The sequence below is a fragment of the Lytechinus pictus genome, chromosome 10 (genome assembly GCF_037042905.1).
Source record: "Lytechinus pictus isolate F3 Inbred chromosome 10, Lp3.0, whole genome shotgun sequence".
Classification (NCBI taxonomy): domain Eukaryota; kingdom Metazoa; phylum Echinodermata; class Echinoidea; order Temnopleuroida; family Toxopneustidae; genus Lytechinus; species Lytechinus pictus.
Genome location: NC_087254.1, coordinates 6,420,865 through 6,440,645, shown reverse-complemented (window position 1 = coordinate 6,440,645; position 19,781 = coordinate 6,420,865). Strand labels below are relative to the sequence as shown.

General features: G+C 35.6%; 1 protein-coding gene across 1 annotated transcript; it reads left to right on the top strand.

Annotated features, from left to right (window-relative positions):
• Positions 1 to 1,562: 1,562 nt before the first annotated feature.
• On the top strand, positions 1,563 to 15,513 carry LOC129269796 (protein canopy 4-like). Its single transcript, XM_054907282.2, has 6 exons — positions 1,563 to 1,872; positions 2,462 to 2,582; positions 10,037 to 10,123; positions 10,502 to 10,634; positions 11,842 to 11,962; positions 12,473 to 15,513. The coding sequence occupies exons 1-6, from the start codon at positions 1,740 to 1,742 to the stop codon at positions 12,820 to 12,822; spliced, it is 945 nt and encodes a 314-aa protein (XP_054763257.2). The 5' UTR covers positions 1,563 to 1,739; the 3' UTR covers positions 12,823 to 15,513.
• The last annotated feature ends 4,268 nt before the right edge of the window (positions 15,514 to 19,781 follow it).

Below are 19,781 nucleotides of genomic sequence, written 5' to 3'. Positions count from 1 at the left end.
TTGGCATGTGCTATGTTTGCATTTGTTCCTTAGATAATTGGTGAAATGGTGCAGAGAATGTTGGAGAAGTATTAAAAATTTATGAAAAAAGGGGAATTTGAAGAAATTTAGAAAGATGAGCAAGGATGAAAGTTGAGCATGTTTCATTGAGTGATAATGTAACAAGCCAAATGTGTAATAATTTCTTTTAAAATGAAAATTTCAAAAGAAAAGCTATGCAACAAAATAAATGAATAATTAGTTATTTGATGTAATCGTCTTTTTCTGAAACTAATATGAAAATTGTATGACAATGCATGAAGAGATCTGCTAATGTCAAACATGAAATGTGAAAACAGATGAAATGATTGCCTTCATTGAAATAAGCTAGACTTTTATATAGAAAAGGGGACATAGAAACAATATGGAGAGAATCCCACCCCCCCCCCCGGGCTCCTTTATGAATTCCTAGATCTGCCCATGGGTTGAGGTATAGAAATTAATTAAAGAGGAGGAATTGTGAAAGAGGGATGATTTATAAGTGAATAATCAAAATGAAGTGAGAAGATGAATGCTCTGTAAATAAAAATAATCAATCTTTATTGATTATTATTCATAATAATTGATTATGATTTATAAAGATAAAAAGTAACGTATACAACCTCCCCCCCCCCCCCCTAAATCTGTTCTGTTTTTGGTCTACCCCCTGGATTTGGAAATGAATAGGATGGAAAGGAAATTAATTTTTTGGTACAAGAGAAAGAAATGTATTGATTTGAGTGAATAAACCTGAATGGAACCAGTTTAAAAAGGAAGGGGGTGCAGGGGGCATTTCAGTTGTTAACTTCTTTCTGTCATGGTGGTGAACTTTGATCCATTCTTCTCTGACTTATTTTGGGGGACACCTCTGCCCTCCACCCCCCCCCCCACCATAGATTTCTGAAAGATACAGCTCATTAATATCATGACTGAATAATTATTTGGCGAAAAATGTACTTGGGAATAGAACACCCCCCCCCCCCCCCCGAGTATGTTCTTGAATAGCCTTGAGATGAATGGTCCTCTGATAAAACCATGGACCTATCATTAAAATAGGTCCATGATAAAACCAAACACAGACTGATGGAGAATTTTATTAAAAGGAAAGATAATCTCTGGGTGGTGAGGTGCATTAGTATATGAAAAATATGAACTGATACAAACTCGGGTACAAAATATTTTATTAGAAAGAGAGGAATATCGAGATAAAGATCTTTTTATTACAAACAAGAACAAGCCAAAAAAATCAATGAGATTTCATGCAGATAATCATGACAAATCTGTAAAGATCGTTTGTAACACTTCACTTCAATGAAATAGAGCTGAATATACAAATCAATGCACATTTAATTCTCTTTTCATGTTTCAAAGTTGATTAATACTTCAAACACAATCTGGGCGGCGGCGATGATCGATCGGAGCCAACCCGACCGGGAGAAATGATAAACAACAAAGAAACCACGCCCACTTTACCGTGGGAATTTGATTGTGCATTCATTATTACACGTTCAGCGAATGACCTGGGACGGGGATTCTCCAATAGCAGAAACACACGTTCACGAGTCTCACTCTTTGCACGATCATTGCGGCCGTCATTCTCCAGTGAGCTGTCGTATGAATCGGGGCATGTCTCTGCACTTGTTTGTGGTCGCCTGTCATTTCATTCTGCCGTAGAATTTTGAATAGAATCAACCCACAAATACGTCAATTTGCCTTGAGAAATGGCTGCCAATGGAAGCCCCATGGCTGTGTTCGTGTGCTTGTTTTATATCATCTTCTTTGTTTTACACGCTGTCCAAGTGGAAGTGGAGGCGAAGGTGACCGATCCGCACAGGGAACCCTCGAAGTGTGAAGGTAAGAATAGAAATGACAAAGAAATCTTATTTCTCTCTTGAACTTGTCTTAATAAATATCTAGAATGAAAGACGTTGTGTTTTGTTGGATGGGATTTTTTTTAATGTAATATAAATGAACAAAGAAACGATGGTTATTGATTGTCTGAAATGACTCATAATGCAGTAACAATAAAGGGTTTTTTCATCAAAAGGGGTCTCTAATCACAATTTGTCTTTAGGCCTATAGAGGCTTCTTATTTCAAACGTTATCTTTTCTTGTAATGTTTTCATTGTAGTACAATTTGATGATGTTTTATCAAGAATAAATTTGAATTTTGAATTGTCCCAATGTGATAGGGTAGACGAGTGCAGATGATCTGCATCTCCATGATGAATCACTAAATATTCAAATTAAATTTCGCTCTTAATTTAATATTTACCCAAGATTCTGGAGTGGGAGAGTGCTTTGGATTGATCTCAGCAGTCAGGTTTCCAGTTTTGTGTCATTATCGTTCTTCTCATTGCTATGCAAAGAATCATCAGTTTTGATTAATATTGTATTATTTGCGATTGTTAATTTCAAGATTCCCTTTTGTGATTCTTTTCAGTTTGTAAGTTTGTAGCCAACGAGCTTCAGGAGACCATGGAGGATACGGGGAAAACTTCTGACGTCCTCCATCTTGGGCATCGCATAGATCAACCAAAGAGAGAAATCAAATACAGGCACTCGTAAGTTTAAATTGAATATCCTCCCCCATAAGTTTGCCCCTTTGGACAGTTTCTTTATCTTTGGCACTGTATAGATCTACCAAAGGGAGAAATCAAATACAGATACTCTTAAGTTGAACTATAAACTTTTTTTTCCTCTTTTGGTTATTTATTTTTTTTTTTTTTTCGATTTGGTTTAAGATGCCGATCAGAGCCAAGTGGTGCTGGAGCATTCAGCTCAGACAAAGAGTTGGGGAGTTTAACAGAAAACTTTCATTGGTTGGGGATGATAAATAAAAGTTCTATCAACCTTCACAATTCATTGTGGCAAGCTTTCATGTACATGGAGTTGAGCAACGTTATACACAGTGGTTAATTCTTCCTCAGCCAAGCGTATGGCTGGTCAGAGCAGCATGAACCTCGTAGCATGAAGCTTAGCGATTGATCGTGGGGGTGATATGTGAATTTGACCATACACAATAGTAATGTTACGGTGCACGGAACATACCAGCACTACCGACTCAGACTAAGCATTCTTGAGGATTTCTTAATAAACATATATAGGACTGCATTATGTATCATTGATCTTAGAGGCACAATCAAAATTTTTAATGTAAAAATGCCGTTAAAACAGAAGTGTGCCCCCCCCCCCCTTTGAAAGTGAAGAGCTTTGTTTTATTGCTTGTCAATTTTGTTCTGGATGAAATATCCCTAAGTTTTGGTAAAAACCCTTTTTATTTTGCTTATCAAATTTTTCCTAGGGAAAATGTCCCCCCCCCCCTTTTTGTAAAATCTTTGATCCGCCCCTGATCTGAAATACTTATTTTGTCTTTTGTATCATTTTGTCAATTAATTTTGTTTCATCTGCTGCTTTTCAGCTTATATTTTTGTTGAAAATGTGTTGAATTGAAAGATAATCTGGCAATATGAGTTTTGCTCTTGATTGATATGGAGTCGGATGTTGGATACTGCTCGTGTAAACAATTATATCCAGATTTAAAATGATTCTTATTCACCAACATCATTAAAAATCAAAATATTACTCAACATAAATTTTCTGATATTTAATTTTAGTGGCAATAAAAGACATTTTATATCCTGTCATGTGGAGATATGCTAGACAAGGCACAAATTCCCTTCTTTTTTTTTTTTTTGGGGGGGGGGTTATTGTCTGAATAATTGTTTGGGTTTTTTGAATTCATTTTAAAATTCATATTGTAGCATGGGTCTATACTATAATTTGAAATCAATTGTACATTCAGCTATATACATGAATATGTAATGTATTTCTAAAGGGCACAATTTTTACTACAAATCTGATTGTTGATTATTTGATAAAATAATTGATACCCCTAAAATATACATTTAAGTGTGAGCGTGAGTACAATGTAGGCATGGAGCCTTGACACAAAATTGTGGGTTTTTAGTAGAACTGTTGAATCATGAAATGAAATCTTGGTAATTTTTATGTCTCTAGACATGATTCTCTTTAATAACAATTAAATCAGCTTATCCCTTATCATGCTGTGAACAGATTCAATGGAATAAAGAAATGCAGAAAGCTATTCATTTTTATCCCCTGAAGCTTTTCAATTCAAGAGAACAATATGACCTCATTAGTATTTCACTGTTTGGTCAGAACATTGTCCTAATCGCTTCAACCAGGGAAGCGTTTCATGAAAAGTTCTGTCAGTGTGATTTTCACTGACTAATGTGCTCTCGGCCAATCGGATGCGAGGATTTGCAGTAGCTTATAACAGTAAAAGTCAATGACTATTTGTTTCGTGAAATGTTCCCCAGAGCCTGCTATCATGTAGGGCTTCCAAGCTTGTAAGAAATTGGTATAAGAACTAAGAAGATTATAATGATGGGGAAGTCATTTTCATCTTCCAGAAAAAGCTCAGTGCTTCCTTTTGTGGATTTAAAAAAAAATCTTCATCCTACCAGAATATCCCTAAATGAAAGCAAAAATCATGTGACTTACCTAACTGGGATGGAAATGAAAATGAAATTTTATGCCACGTTTCTATTTCACTTCCTGTCACATGATCTGTATGCATTTGGTTCTATTAAATATTTAATGTTGTATATCTCTCTATAATTTCTCTCTCTCTCTTTCTACCTCTCTCTTCTTTTTCTCTAATCTTTCACTTTCTCTTCATTTCTTTCAAAAGTTGGTATTTTAGGGATATCCAAAGATCATTTCCTTGTTCCCTGAATAAAGGATGGTGCCTTGAAATACACAAGTAGATCATTAATATGAGAATATATATATGTTCTCCACTTATAGAAAGTCAAGAGGATGTTTGGAAGTCTCATTTCCTTTCATATGAAATTTCTAATACTCAGTCAATGATACAAATGTAGCGATGTCCCTTTGTCCATACTCTATAGGCCTAGATCATTGAGAAATGTGGGGCTTTTGTGATATCGTTTTTAAGGCGTAAGTCCAAATAATGATCTAGGCTTATTGATTCAAGCATGTAATAGTTGATGAAAGTCAACCCAGCTTTATTCTGTTTTATGTATCAATGAATTTGATGAGTTTGAAACGGGGTTGTCATTTTTTCAAGCAATCTGCCTAAGATTGCATATTGTGAATGTTGATAATAATTTGGTAGTGGTGACACAAGAAAAGGATTTGCTCCGGCGACGATTGCTGCATGCTTTGTTTCGTCTAGGTGTAGGGTTAGGGTTGCAGTAGAGATTTATGTTAGGTTTAGCCTTAGGGTAAGGCTTACATGTAGGGTATACTATAGACTTTAAATCCAGGGTTGTAGTAAAAGTCATTTGATTAGTGTGTGGAATTTATAGCGCAGCAATTGTTGGCGGACCAAATGTCATGGAACCTTGGTAGTACTAGTACTACTAGTATTTTTGTTTGGAATTATATTTTTAATACACTTCATCTACATTATGATGATTCCTGCTCAAGTCAGTAGTATGGGTATTATGTTTATTTTATGAAAAATGAATTACAAATGATCCTTCAGCAACAAACTCATCCACATTGTGCTGCACTCAACCCAGGTGAGGTGAATGGGTACCCGGTAGGAAGAAATTCCTTGAATGCTTGAGCGCCTAGGCAGCTCAGCTAAAGCCGGGGTAATAATAATAGCAGGGCCCGCTGGGAGAACAGTTTTCGGAACTGAAGTGGCTACCCTGGGTAAATATACCTATTATATGAATACAGAAGAAAACAATTAATCAAATCAATTCAGCTTGTACACATTCTTTCATCAATTAGATTGCTTTTACTCTTCCAAACCAGTAAGAGTTTCACAGAGATTTCGATTAAAATAAAACTCATGCAATAAGCGAAAACTGCAAGAAACACTATGTACTTGCAAAGAAACCGTATATGCGAAGACCTACATGTATTTAGTGCAACGTCCTCATTATGCATGCATTAATATTTCATGAAGCCATTATGGTGGAGCTTTCCGACGTTCTGAGCTTCAACAGACAAGTACTGCGAAGAAGAAGGATTTCAGATAATTTGCCTCGAGCAAACAAACTAATTAGTTTTGTGTAACATCTTGGTTTCAGTATTGGTCTGCCTGAGTGAAGACTTGATGTGTGTCTTCTAATGAAATATATTCTTAACCATTATCATAATGTTATACAGTGTTAGCACTTTATTCAATATCAGTAAATTATGTAAATATTATGTGTATTAATTAAAATAACTTTTGAGATGGTGCATAGCTTGCACCATATGTTTGATGCTACTGGCTAAAAAGATGAGATATAATTATTTACCGTAATTGCCTAAGTTATTTTCATTATGGATCTTATGTCCACACTGGTTGAAGGACATGTCACAGTGCAATGATTAGTGACAAAGCCCACAAGCAATTTTTTATCATTTTTGTACAAAAAAACTACTCAAATTGCAATCCTGAGATATAATGGTACTTTCTGACATTAAATATATAAACTGCTGTTTGGTTTACTTGTAAAACTAATAAAAAACTTAATTAATGGATAACTAAAGGAGAAATATTGCAAATTTATTTTTTTTAATCCTGTGTAGCTATTTACATACGTGTACACTGCTACAGGCATGCTTTGCTTGATATGAGGTCAATAGGTAGTACATGTAGGCTTACTGCATATTTAGCTGATTTGGACTAATAGAGCCCTAGCTGTTTCATAAAACTCCCTAAAAATGCTAGAAAACCGTGATTTTATTCTCTCTTGGCAACTTTAATTTAAGAATGTGTACATCGTAGTAATTGTAGCTTTTCATTACAATTTTGTTAAAATCAGTTCAAGGATTGTTCTGCTCTGCTAGGGAGACCTATGGCTATGCACCCCACCCCCTTCCATAAAAGTTGCAGTGAATGAATAATAAAAATTCTGAAATATTCATTAATGTAGTTTAAATATGGAGGAGGACAAATCATGCCTTTTAGTTTTTTCATGTTCATTGTATAGGGTTATATATTCTCAGCCACAACTCTACAGCTTTGTATTAGAGCATTTAATTCCAACAAGTAGGAAAGTGCCATTAATAGATGAAATATAATAAGACATAAAATGCACCTCTTCAATTTGATTGATAATGCTTTATAGTGAAAGTGAAAATGATGTGAGAAATAAGCACTGTGTAAACCAACTGTATTTAATTACATTAGGAACATAAATCATTTGTTAACAGTATAAAGCATTGTGGCCCATTGGATTAGTCTCTGGACTTTGAAACATAGTGTCGTGGGTTCAAATCGCAGCAATGGCGTAGTTTCTTTCAGCAAGGAATTCATCCACAGCGTGCTGCACTTGACCTAGGTGAGGTTAATGGGTACCCGGTAGGATTATTAAATCCTTGAAATGCATGTTCACTGTAAGCAATTACGGCCACCAAGCTAAAGCCAGGGTAATAATTACCGTGTTTACACTTAATCGGCAATTGGTTCTGAACCAAATGCCGATGCAGAATCGGCATTTGGATTGCGTTTACACGTTGTTACAGCTCGCGGTTCAGAACCGCGAGCCGATGCAAAAACCTGAAATGATACGCATACCTACAATATACGTCATAATAAAGACAACGCTGGATCAGTGCGCTTACAATTACGTCACAATGGTAAAGTAATTGAAATGCGCACAAATTGCCGGTGCAGAATCGGCTTTCTGTTTACACGTAGTAAAAAAGCAGATTCTGCATCGGCTCGCGGTTCAGAACCTACTACTTTGGTGGTGCAAATTGCCGGTTCTGAACCGCGAGCCGATTCAAGTTGCTCGCGTTTACACGCTATGAAAAAGCCGATGCTGAATCGGCTCGCGGTTCAGAACCGCGAGCCGATTCAAATGCCGATTAAGTGTAAACACGGTACATATCTACGGTAAGTCCTCTGGAAGGGCATACAGTAGAGACATATTCATCATGTAATAGGCGCTATACAAGAACTGATTATTAATATTATCATAACTTTATGAAGTTTAATGTATTTTATTCTAATGATATGTGAGCATTCTGAAGGTGTTTGATCAATTACTTTTGATCAATCAAGGTTTTAAGATACTATTCTGTGATTGCATGAAGGATTAATTCATTTTCCTCTGAAGTAGATCTTGGATCTTTGCTAGGATTGAAAATTCTTCAATTTTTTATGAATGTCAGCCTTGTTTTGTTAAAGGTCAAGTCCACCCCAGAAAGTGTTGATATGAATAAATAGAGAAAAATCAAACAAGCATTATGCTGAAAATTTCATCAAAATCGGATGGAAAATAAGAAAGTTATGACATTTTAAAGTTTCGCTTATTTTTCACAACACGGTGATATGCACAACTCAGTGACATGCAAATGAGACAGTCGATGACGTCCCTCACTATTTCTTTTGTTTTTTATTGTTTGAAGTATATAATATTTCATTTTTTACAGATTTGACAATAAGGACCAACTTGATTGAACCATATAGTATTAAACAATGCTAATTCCACATGTTCAGGGAGAAATTAATCGTTGTTTCACACGACAACAGGGAGAAATTTGGAATATTTCATATTTCACATAATAAAATACAAAAGAAATAGTGAGTGGGTGATGTCATCAGTCTCCTCATTTGCATACCGACAAGGATGTGAATATAACTGTTTTGTGAAATTAAGCGAAACTTTAAAATGTCATATGATAACTTTCTTATTCTACATCAGATTTTGATGAAATTTTCAGTGTTATTCTTGTTGTATTTTTCTCTTTTTATTCGAATCAACTTTTTGTTGGGGTGGACTTGTCCTTTAAATACTTTATAGTTTTCAAATTCAAGGAAAATTTGTGTTGGGGCTGAATTTTTCACATGCTGTCCTTTGAATTTCAATCTTGCAATCATTTTATCAATATTATTTTAATCTCTTATTAATGCATTTAAGATGCTCCTATAAAAGCAATGGCATTGAGTTTGAATCTAGGATGTTTATAAGAATTTTTTATATTTTCTAAAGATGAATAAATTGGTTTAATATCAAAATCCAAAGCATGTAAGAATTCTCTTTTCCTGATGAGAATCTTTCTACCAAGATGTCTGAAAACGAAAAAAAAAAAGTTTGTTATCCACACATTTGTGGCTTTATGCTCAAGGCTCGTTTATCCAACAATAAAATCAGGTTCATCACTCTGAAGGTTTGTTGGTCTGAAAATGAAATATGGTTCGTTATTTCATTTACAGATTAACAAATCTTCAAACGGACCTTCAGACACTAGCGTACCTACGGGGGGGGGGCAGGGGGGCACTCTGCCCCCCCTGACGAGTCACAACCAATGCAAAAGACGTATCTTTGCCCCACCTGACGGGCTTGAAAAACCTTTTTTGCCCCCCCTGACGAGCTTGAAGACCTTTATTGCCCCCCTGAAAGACCTTTTTTTTTTTTTTTTTTTTTTTTTTTTTTTTTGCTTGTCAAATTTTTTGGCTGACGGTTTTGCCCCCCCTGTGGAAAATCCTAGGTACGCCACTGCCTTCAGACTAATGAGCCTTCAGAATATCAAAACCTTTCAAGTATTTGAACCTTAAGAATAGCGTACTTTATCTTATTGTCAGATTAAGAAAAGTCCAGATTAGAAAACCCTGTTTTCTTTTTTGGTTTAATAACGGACCTTCAAATAATGCCACAAATGTTCAGATTAGCAAGCCCCTTTTCATTTTCAGGTTAATGAGCTTTAACCAGTGAATCCCCCCCCCCCATACCGCATTATAATGCCTAATTGCTATGCCTAAATTCTTTTTCCTATTTTTAATGTACTGTAGGATGCGAAAAGTACGTTTGAATTTGCCAGCGCCATAATGAGGCTGCGGTGAATGCTCCCCAGGGAGTGGAAATTGTGCACTTTTCGTGCGGGATTGAAAAAAATCCAATGACCGGGGTAATAATATGCTGTAACGCACTTTGAGTCATTCTGGGAAAAGCGCTTTATAAAAAAATTGGCTAAATTGGGCTTGGCTAAATATTATAGATTTTATGTTTATATCTTTCAGAGAGCTGAGATTACTGGAGACTCTGGATGAGGTCTGCCCCAAGATCCTTCAATACAATATTCATGCTGAGAGACAGAACTCAAGAAGGTATAGTCAGTTTCTGCTTTTTAGGATAGTCTTTTTACAATTCTAAATGATTATTTCTTTAGTATCTAAAGGTAATACCGAGGGCATCGCTGTTTCCTTCCATGATTTATTCTTCCCATTTTTATGAAATTGTATTGACAGCTAAGTTGTGAATGGTTACCTTTGAATTCATTTATTTTCATCTTTCCTTTTTCATATATTCAATTCTTTTGTAAAGACAACATTTTACAACATATATGCATCTACAGTATGTATGTTTTAACAATACATTTTAGTTTACATTAATCAGGTATTTATGATATGATTTTCGCTGCTGTATGTTTAACTTCATTATTCATTCTGTTGAAAATATGCATTTTTCTTTGATTCTCTCACCAGGTTTTCCAAGGGTATGAGTGAAACCATGGGAACACTTCATGGCCTCGTTGATAAAGGGGTCAAAGTTGAACTTGGCATACCTTATCAGATGTGGGATGAGCCTTCTGCTGCGGTTACTAAAATGAAACAATATGTAAGTAAACATTATTCTTGATATATTTTATGGTAATAATGATGATCTTAATCATAATTGCCAATTTAAATTCTTTGTTGGGTTCCGAGGACTTTTTTGGGGGGTGGGGCAGTGTACATGTGCAGTTGACATTTTTACAGACATTTATCAATCAGATATGTTTATTTACGTCTGGGACCAAAATTGACATCACCAAGATGTGACCTAGGTCTCAAATATCAGTTACACAACATTTGCCTTTATGACCATTGTCCAGGTTTATTTTGTCTAATAATATGTAGGGGTAGGGTTGTTAACGGGTTTTATGTTTGGTTTAGGGTTGAAGTTAAGTCATTAAATTTTTATAGGGAAGCAATCGTTGCCAGAGAAAATGTTCATGGAACCCAAATATCAAACCTCTTCATCAATAACCCCCCCCCCCCCCCATGTAGCTTGCATTTCGGGCTGACGCTACAGTGACAGATTGAGATATGAATACTTAATCATTGGATAAATGGACAAATTGCCAATTTCTGGATGTACGCTGAAGTGAAGTCGATGAGACATTCGATCATAAGTTTACATCTTCCCTCTTATTCGGATAACTTTTAGACGTAATTTCTTTGTTTATCCATGCCAGGGGCCCTGATGTCTTAAAATTGTGGTACCTTTATCATTATGAAAATTACCATAATAACATGTTTCAGTACCTTGCAGCAAATCAGACTGAAAGATTATTTGGTGGTTACCAAGAAAAATTTGCTGTGGTACCATAAGTCTTTGTAGAACAGGCACCTGGACCAGTGATATACATTAATTCTTCAATGTTCCATGACAACCCAGCCTCGTTTGGGCATGTTAATGCTTGCAATATATTACCAGCAACAATACATAGCAATAATTATTGGGCACCCAGTCAATTTTGTGCTATGACAAAGTATCAGTTTGATAGGTAAAATTTCCGTATGGACCAATTAAATAAAATGCTATTATTATGGTGATACATTGTATGCGGGCATGCCAGGATTAGATGACCGGGGTAATAATATATCTGTAAAGCGCTTAGAGATGTGTTCCGATGTATTAAGGGCTATATAAAAGCTGATTATTATTATTATTGTCACCATAAGATACAGTACTCTATAGAGTCAAATTTATCTTTACTTAAATCCTTCATGTAACTTGCATAATCTCTTTCAACTAATGCTGAAACTCTTTTTTTTTTCAGTGTGATACGATGGTAGAGCAGTTTGAGGAGTCAATAGAGAACTGGTTCTTTAAGACCAATCAGGAGAAGAGATTGTCAGAGTATCTCTGTCGAGAAAGAGTACTATCAAAAGAAGACTTGGGTAAGAGGAGAAGGTTGTAAAAGAAGGATACTTTAGTTTAATACTGGATCATTCGAACTAGGAGTTTGTGGAGCTTCCCCCCCCCCCACCCTTTTAGAAAAATAAATACACTAAAAGGGATAAAATATTGACTTTTTTTTTAATTCATAACCTCTGGAAATTATTTTAACTTGTCAAATCCTTGAGGAGGCTAGCCACCTGTTGACCCATTCTATCTTCATGGTTGAAATTAACCAAACATTGAACAAAGTCAACTCCCTCCCCCTGCAAAATTGCCTAAAATAAAGGCCATCGTTGTACAAGCCATCACGCACATGCAGCTACCATGCACCTTGAATTAGAGTTATTTATCAGTGCTTCAAACTATGCTAGATCAAGGCAATTTAGTAGCATTCCAATGGATTGTTGTCCTTACGTATTATGGAATGTAATATAATTCTGATAATCATTTGAATTTCCAATCCATTCTTAACATTTTTTTGTCTATCCCCCTTTTTTTTCCAACCATAGAATGTCTGGACGAAGAATGGACAGGGGCTGAGAAAGTAGACTACAACAAAGAGGCCGAGGAGGAAAGGGAGGAGGAAGAAAGGGAGGAAAAGCTGAAGAAAGAACGGAAGAAGAAGAAGCGGCAGGAGAAAGCGGCGAGGGAGAAGGCCGCCAGGAAAGCGAAAGGAGTGCGGAAGGGCGAGGAGGAGGACGAGCTGGAGGACGACGACGAGGCGTGGGAGCGAAAGAGACAGATGAGGAAGGAGCAGATGAGACAGAAGGCCAGGGAGAAGAAATCTCGAGAGGAGATACGACGGGAGATGGAGGAGGAAAAACTCAGGAGGAGGAAAAGGAAGAATGATGAATTATGAGGGAGGGGAGATCATTGGGGAGCATTTCATGGAACATATAGTCAATGATTTTTACTGACTATTGTTATAAGCTATGAGAAATCCTTGCATCTGATTGGCTGGAAGCTAATAAGTTGGTGAAAATCACTGACAAGACTTTTCATGAAACACTCCCCAAAATTTCCTTTTGCAAACCATGGATTATTACTAATATTATCTGTTATCATAATGCAAGGTTTTAGCCTGTAAAAAAATCTAAATAACTTGAAAGGAATCGAGTTCAATGTAAAAGGGGGCTGTCATTTTATTGTACTTTCTGAAATTATTCTTGCCATTAAGGAAGACTGGCTGTACATGTGCTCATTGGGAAAAATGGTATACTCAATGAATGTTCAATGAAGGAATTTTAATAGTTCACTTCATATTGCATACAAATCATATCATGAGATTTTGGAAGAAAACATTTGCAATTCACAACTTTTAAATGTGTTTTCACTGGTATACATTGACTGTCAACTTTCTACAGTACATTCAGTAAAACCCCTGAATACATACGGCAATGTATTTTATTATCATTCTGAAATGGATACATTAATTCAATAATGTTAAACAAACTATTCCTGGTGTGGATTACACCTTGTGTATGATAAATGTTTATTTCTGCAAGTACACTCTATGCACAGGTAATAGCACCTGAACAAACTGTGTATGTATGTCTGCGCTCATTATCTGAACTGTATAATTGGATACGTGTTGTCTGGAGTTTGTTGCAACTAGTTTACACCTCTTAGATATGCATTCCATAGTATTTTGAAGTACTTTGTGTTCAATGTATACATCCGAACTAGAAGCAAAGGATTTTTTATTGAATTTAATTTGTTTCGATCATTTCAATTCAAATAAAAGAAGGGAAAGGCATTTCCCTTTTTTTCAGTTGGATGTGAATACATAGCATTTCCCTTTTTTTCAGTTGGATGTGAATACATAGCTGTTATGGGTTATGGGTGAAACTTTCTTTACATACAGTCAGAACAGACACTGAGCTCACATCGTGTTTCTGTTATCAATTTCTGTCATTTCCATTTCAAGGCACTTTAGTAGTATCAGGTGTGTGTATTGCATTTTGTAGAAATGGTGGTAAATTTTTCTATATCTTTGCAAAATCTGTTATTGTCAGGGTCAATGTCAAACTGTATAATGTCTTAGGTTATATATTTTATTGCCTTGAAAATGCTTGTATATTTTGTTGCATACTTTGTAAAGATTGTTTTTGTATGCAGTGTATAGAATGTATTTTAAGTCAATGTTTTCTTCTTTTCCTCTCCTTCCTTCCTTCCTTCCTCCTCCTTCTCCTTCTTTTCCTCCTCTTTTCCTCTTCTTTCTCATCCTCTTTTCCTCCTCCATCTCCCCCCCTTCTTTTCTTCTTCTACTTCTCTTTCTCGTTCTCCTTCTCCTCCTCCTTAATCTCCCTCTTCACTCCGGTAGACTCTTGTAAGATGCACAAAAACAACATTTTGTGAGCTACTTGTAGCATATATGTGAAACAGAAACACTCGTGTTTTACAAGTTTCTTTCATGCCAAAATAGCATGTTGATATTCTGTTTGTATTTCATTGCTATGTTGATGAACCAGTCTTGGTAGTGTGTTTGTGTCCTCTTCGTTAGTCGATAAAATTACTAACAACTCTGATTTGAAGGTGCTATTCTAAATTGGGTTTCATGCTGTCTAGATGTAGTAGAATATATATGCACCTGATGTTGGTCTCTGTGTTCACTGCAAAAACACTGGTGTTGATTTAACACCAGCCCGGAATCTATATATGTCCACACCAGAGAAGTGTTAAACTACACCAGTTTGGTTTTGGTCTAACACCAGATAGGTGTTTATACAACACCAATTAGTATTAAAACAGCATGGGTTTGATTCCAAATCGGTGTTGTTTCAATACTCTGGTGTGGACATATATAGATTTTGGGCTGGTGTTAAATCAACACCGGAGTTTTTGCAGTGTATAGTCTTATCACACTGTGCCTTTGCCCGCCGAGTGTTTCCTCATGCACATACAGTCGTAAAATTGAAAACTTGTATGGTATCCTTTAAAGATCAAGATTGTGTGGTACTGAATTTAAATTTGTGACGCTGTGTTGATATTTGTTTCGTAGTTGAAATTGTGACAATGTATATAATCATTTTGACAGAAAACAAAGAAGCGATGTGTTACATGTATCACACAATCTACTCTGCATTCATCATAATTTGTATAGGTTAAATTTTCAATAGTTTTTCAACACTTATAGCTAGGGTGTTGTATTTCTCGAACTTTTCTCTTTTTATTTTTACATCTTGAAGTTGATGTAAACAGACAATACTATACTGTGATGATTATCTAAATGGAAAAGCATTTTACTTTGTTTGGACTCGCTGTACACTGAACTACATGTCATGTATATCATTTTTTTGAAAAAAAATCATTCAGTATTAATGAAAGTCTGTCTACCAGAAAAATAAGGTATTGAAATTTCTAGATTATTAATTTTCTTACATAATGAAGCATTACAGATGTGAAGAGCAGTGTTATATAAATTAATGTATGTTCAGGAACATGTTGTTGAAATTGTGTTATCTCTCTTTATAAGACAATAACGAGGGAAAATTGTAATGATCATTGGAAAATGTGTGCCTTGCTGAATTAAATGCTAATGAGAATTTATTTATTTTCTTGATCTGTATCTTGCATGCATATTAGTGTAGATCTGATAATTGTTTTGAAGTTCTTTGGTCTGATTTTACACAGCTTTAGATCAAATGAATCAAAATTTGAACTTAGTGTGAAATGTATTCTGCAACGTTTTGAAAAGGTACACCCATCATCATCTGCAGTATAATAAGTCTGCACTGGGTTCATTAGACGTCTGTTAGGCGCATAGAGTCGCAAAACTCACCGCAGAATCATTCTTACGTCAGATGGCGGCAGATGTAAATGTTGCGGACTACATTTCAGAGCGTGATTGATAATTTCTTCACCTGCATAATAAGAATAGAATTCAAACATCATGAACAAGTGTATTTCATCCATGATTTAATCAACCATAGTGTCTTGATCATGATTATCGATTTAATCATTGACCTACCACAACTAATAAATCACTATGATATTAGTTTATATTTTGAATATTTTTTCTTAAGAGGTTTTCTGGATTTAGCAACAATTAATTTAGGCAGCCTGTATTCCAAGCACAGGGCGTCATTCTTGATTAAGTGTGAGTGAATAGAATTGCTTGCTGATAGCTGAAAGGTCCGTTCATTGATTAGAAGCAATCTGTTGTTCACTCATGGTGCATTCTCTGATATCAAGATGGAGATATTCTTTTGTCAAAAGGGATTAAACGCGGTTCATGAGGCACCTCTACTATTTTGTAAGTGCCTGATTTAAGTTCACAAGAATACTTCCACATGTTTTAGAATATCTATGGATATCAAAGGTCAATAGTGACACCGGCTAACTCCAAACTGGTCTTCAAGCCTTTTAGCCCGTACACAGAATTTTTTCTTTTTTTGGAACGCGTTAAATTTTCCCCCCCAAAAAAATCGAAAGTGAGGGAGCAAAGTAACCGAGCTTGTCATTTGGGCTTTTTCTGCATTTTGAAATCTGAACTTGTAGGATTGCATGCTTTTGGTGAATTTTGTGAATATTGTCAGTAAAATATATGTTTTCAACCCCCCCCCCCCCCCCCCCCCCCCCGCTGGCATATGGCCATGAGCACCATATCCAAAGGATAGTGGTCTCTGTGTGTACTTGGTTTAACACCTACAGTCTTAATTAATGAAATGATAATAGGTCGATCATGAATAAGTGGAAGAACCGTGGTATAGTGGTTCTGACCCTCGCCTCATAAACGGAGGGTCGTGTGTTCGAATCCCACCGGTGGTCTAGCGTCCTTTGGTAAGGCGTTAATCCACACTTTGCCACTCTCGACCCAGGTGCTAAATGGTTACCCGGTAGGATGCGAAAGTTATTGTATGTTTGAATTTGCCAGCGCCATTATTAGGCTGCAAGGAATGCTCCCCAGGGAGTGGAAATTGTGCACTTTTTGTGCGGGATTGAAATGAATGCAATGACCGGTATAATAATATGCTGTAAAGTGCTTTGGGCCATTATGGGAAAAGCGCTATATAAAAACTAGCTACTATTAATATTACTTTGATTGTTAAGAATGACCCTTGATTCCTCTTGTCTTTTCACTGGCTGTGCAATATAGCTCTTTTTGAGAAACATTTTGTAAAGAAAGGATGTATATATATTTTTAAGATACTAATTGTATAGCCATAATTGATACTTTCCCACATTTCTAATGTCTGTTATATACATGTTGTCATTCAAATTTCATGGTGAAATGAATTTGTAATTCGTGATTACTTCTGTCGACTAATGCTGGTGTTTCAATTGGCCAATTTCTGCCTTTAATCTGTTGTGCTATATACTATATAATGTATAGATCATACTTCGCTGTGGTTAGGGGACTTTCCGAACTCCAACAGAGAACTTGTTTTAAACCAATTGTTGAGGCACTTCATATTCATAATATATCCATTTTAGGTCATTTCCATGAACCATAAACAATGAGAAGACATCGTAGATCATGAAAGGAAAACCAATATCACAAACATGCAGAGAAAAAAAAAAGTTGAAAATCACTGAAACAGATCTAGTGTATACAAAAATTTGACTTGTACAGTATTTCCTGTGGACATTTGTGATGTTATCTGACTTTTGCAATCTTATCTGTCTTTTAACCTTGGGTCATCTAGAGTAGGAGTAAAATGTAAATGTAATATGTCCGCCTATGAATCTGTCTTAAATGGGTTTTTTTTTTCAGTCTAATTGCACCATTGTTTTGTAAGATCAACAGAAAATATATGATTCTGTCAACAATAAATTTACAGTAAACTTGAAAGAGGTTTGACTGAATAGGACAAGTAAACACAAATGTATTTGATAATGCCTCTGTGATTTTTAATGTGCCGGTATACTGAGTAAGTTGAAAAACTACTTCACACATCAAAAATCATGATTTCATTAAACAAACACAACTGTCATATTTGAACGAGTGTCTTTTCCAGAACAATTTGATACCAATTTTATGTGGTATATGTTTACACTTGGATGATTAAGATGCAAGTTTTGTAGTGACGTAAAATTTGATTTGTGCCAAATGAAGGCATAAATGCAATGATTGAGTCCAGATGACCATTCGTAATCCTACATTGGAATAGATGCTAAAAATGTATTTATTAAACAATCATCATGTTAATGTTCAAAAATATATTTCGCAATGATATTTACCATATTAATTTGCAACTCTTGTGAAATTATGACTTCATGGACATCTGGATTAATTCATTGCATTCATGCAGAAGAAGATAGAGAATGGACAAAAAAAATTAATGGTAAAGGGGTTATTTTGTTGTGTATTCTAAATTTCCATCATACTATTGTGCCAAAAACCTTGGTAATATGACATGGCTAGTGTAAGGGAAGGAAGAGAATGGCAACAGGGCTGTGAGGCTATTTCGCCCCTAACCCCGAATCATCAATCAAAAACCCTTGGTTGTAGATGAGGTCACTAATTATTTACCTCAATTATTGAAATGTGTTATCTCTATTACTGCACTGCTCTTTGTAAATTTTTCACGTTTTCTGTCACATGATCAGGTTTGCACCAATAACTGAATGTTATCACGTTGTAAATGTTATGACTCCTGTCAAATGGAGCTCATAACACATGAAGTAAACTCTTGTGATAATTTTTCCACATGCTCTATGTTCCAAAGAAAAATTATGAAAATAAATGTTTGTATCAATATTTCACTGCAGCTTTATTGGGTACTTTGACAGTTATATGTTTCCTTGTGGATGTGTGAATGAATATAACTGACCATGGAGTTTGAACTTGGAAGAAATATGGCCCCTGTCTTACAAAGAGTTGTGATTGATCTGATCAACCTCAACAATGGAAAGCCAGCAACGCCCACATCGATCTAAAATGCATGTTTAGTTCAAAAATTTTTCTAGATATGGTATATACATGTGTTCATAAATTCATTGTTTTCATGACAATGGGGGATTTCAAGTTCAGTGTTGACCTTTTGGTGTTGGTGTTAGGTCAATTTTTACACGATTATAACACCAAACGTTAAATGAAGATGGTCCCGAAAAGTCACTCACTAGTTATTGAGACGTCAATAATGTGATCTGGATAAGTTTTGCAAGCCCTGAATAAGTTTTGGAGCTAGGGGAAGCAATTTAAATTTCAACACCAGACTTGAAATCGCCCAATATGGTGTGTTCGCCTTTGTTTGCAAAGGACATTTTGCAAATTTCCTGTAGATAAAATTATGACACTGATGGATTTCCATAGAGTTATGATTGATTGAATCAATCAATCGTAACTTTGTAAGATGGGGCCATGGAGTGTAAGAGAGCAAGGAGGTGAGGACAGGTAACTGCTAGATAGGTAAAATGTACACGGGGCAATTTGAATAAACAGGGAATCCCTCCATCATGGTAATGAAATGATTTTCAAGAAAGCATGAAAAAATACAAGAAAATTGAAAATTTGAAAGAAATGGCACAAGAAATAGTTACAGTTATTGATTTGTGAAAAAAAAAAATCTCAAAACTGTTAAAGGAGAATGAAACCCTTGAAACCAGCTGAATCCATATCAAAGAGAAAAATCAAAGAAACATATTGTTGAAAGTTTGAGGAAGATTGAATGAAAAATAAGAAAGTTATGAGCATTTGAATATTGAGATCACTAATGCCATGTAGATCCTCCCATTGGCAATGCGACCAAGATCTGTGATGTCACACACGTACAACTCCCTCATTACTTTAGTACTTATATTCTCACTTTTATAGAGTCTATCACAAGGTGAGGTGTTCTTTTTATGAGAGGACAAGTACAGAGGTTTCACAAC

Bases quoted from the DNA above. Each gene is read 5' to 3' on its own strand.
- LOC129269796 (XM_054907282.2), top strand. From the start codon at position 1,740: ATGGCTGCCAATGGAAGCCCCATGGCTGTGTTCGTGTGCTTGTTTTAT. The intron at 1,873-2,461 runs GTAAGAATAGAA...GATTCTTTTCAG, and splicing joins GGAACCCTCGAAGTGTGAAG to TTTGTAAGTTTGTAGCCAAC. The intron at 11,963-12,472 runs GTAAGAGGAGAA...TTCCAACCATAG, and splicing joins ACTATCAAAAGAAGACTTGG to AATGTCTGGACGAAGAATGG.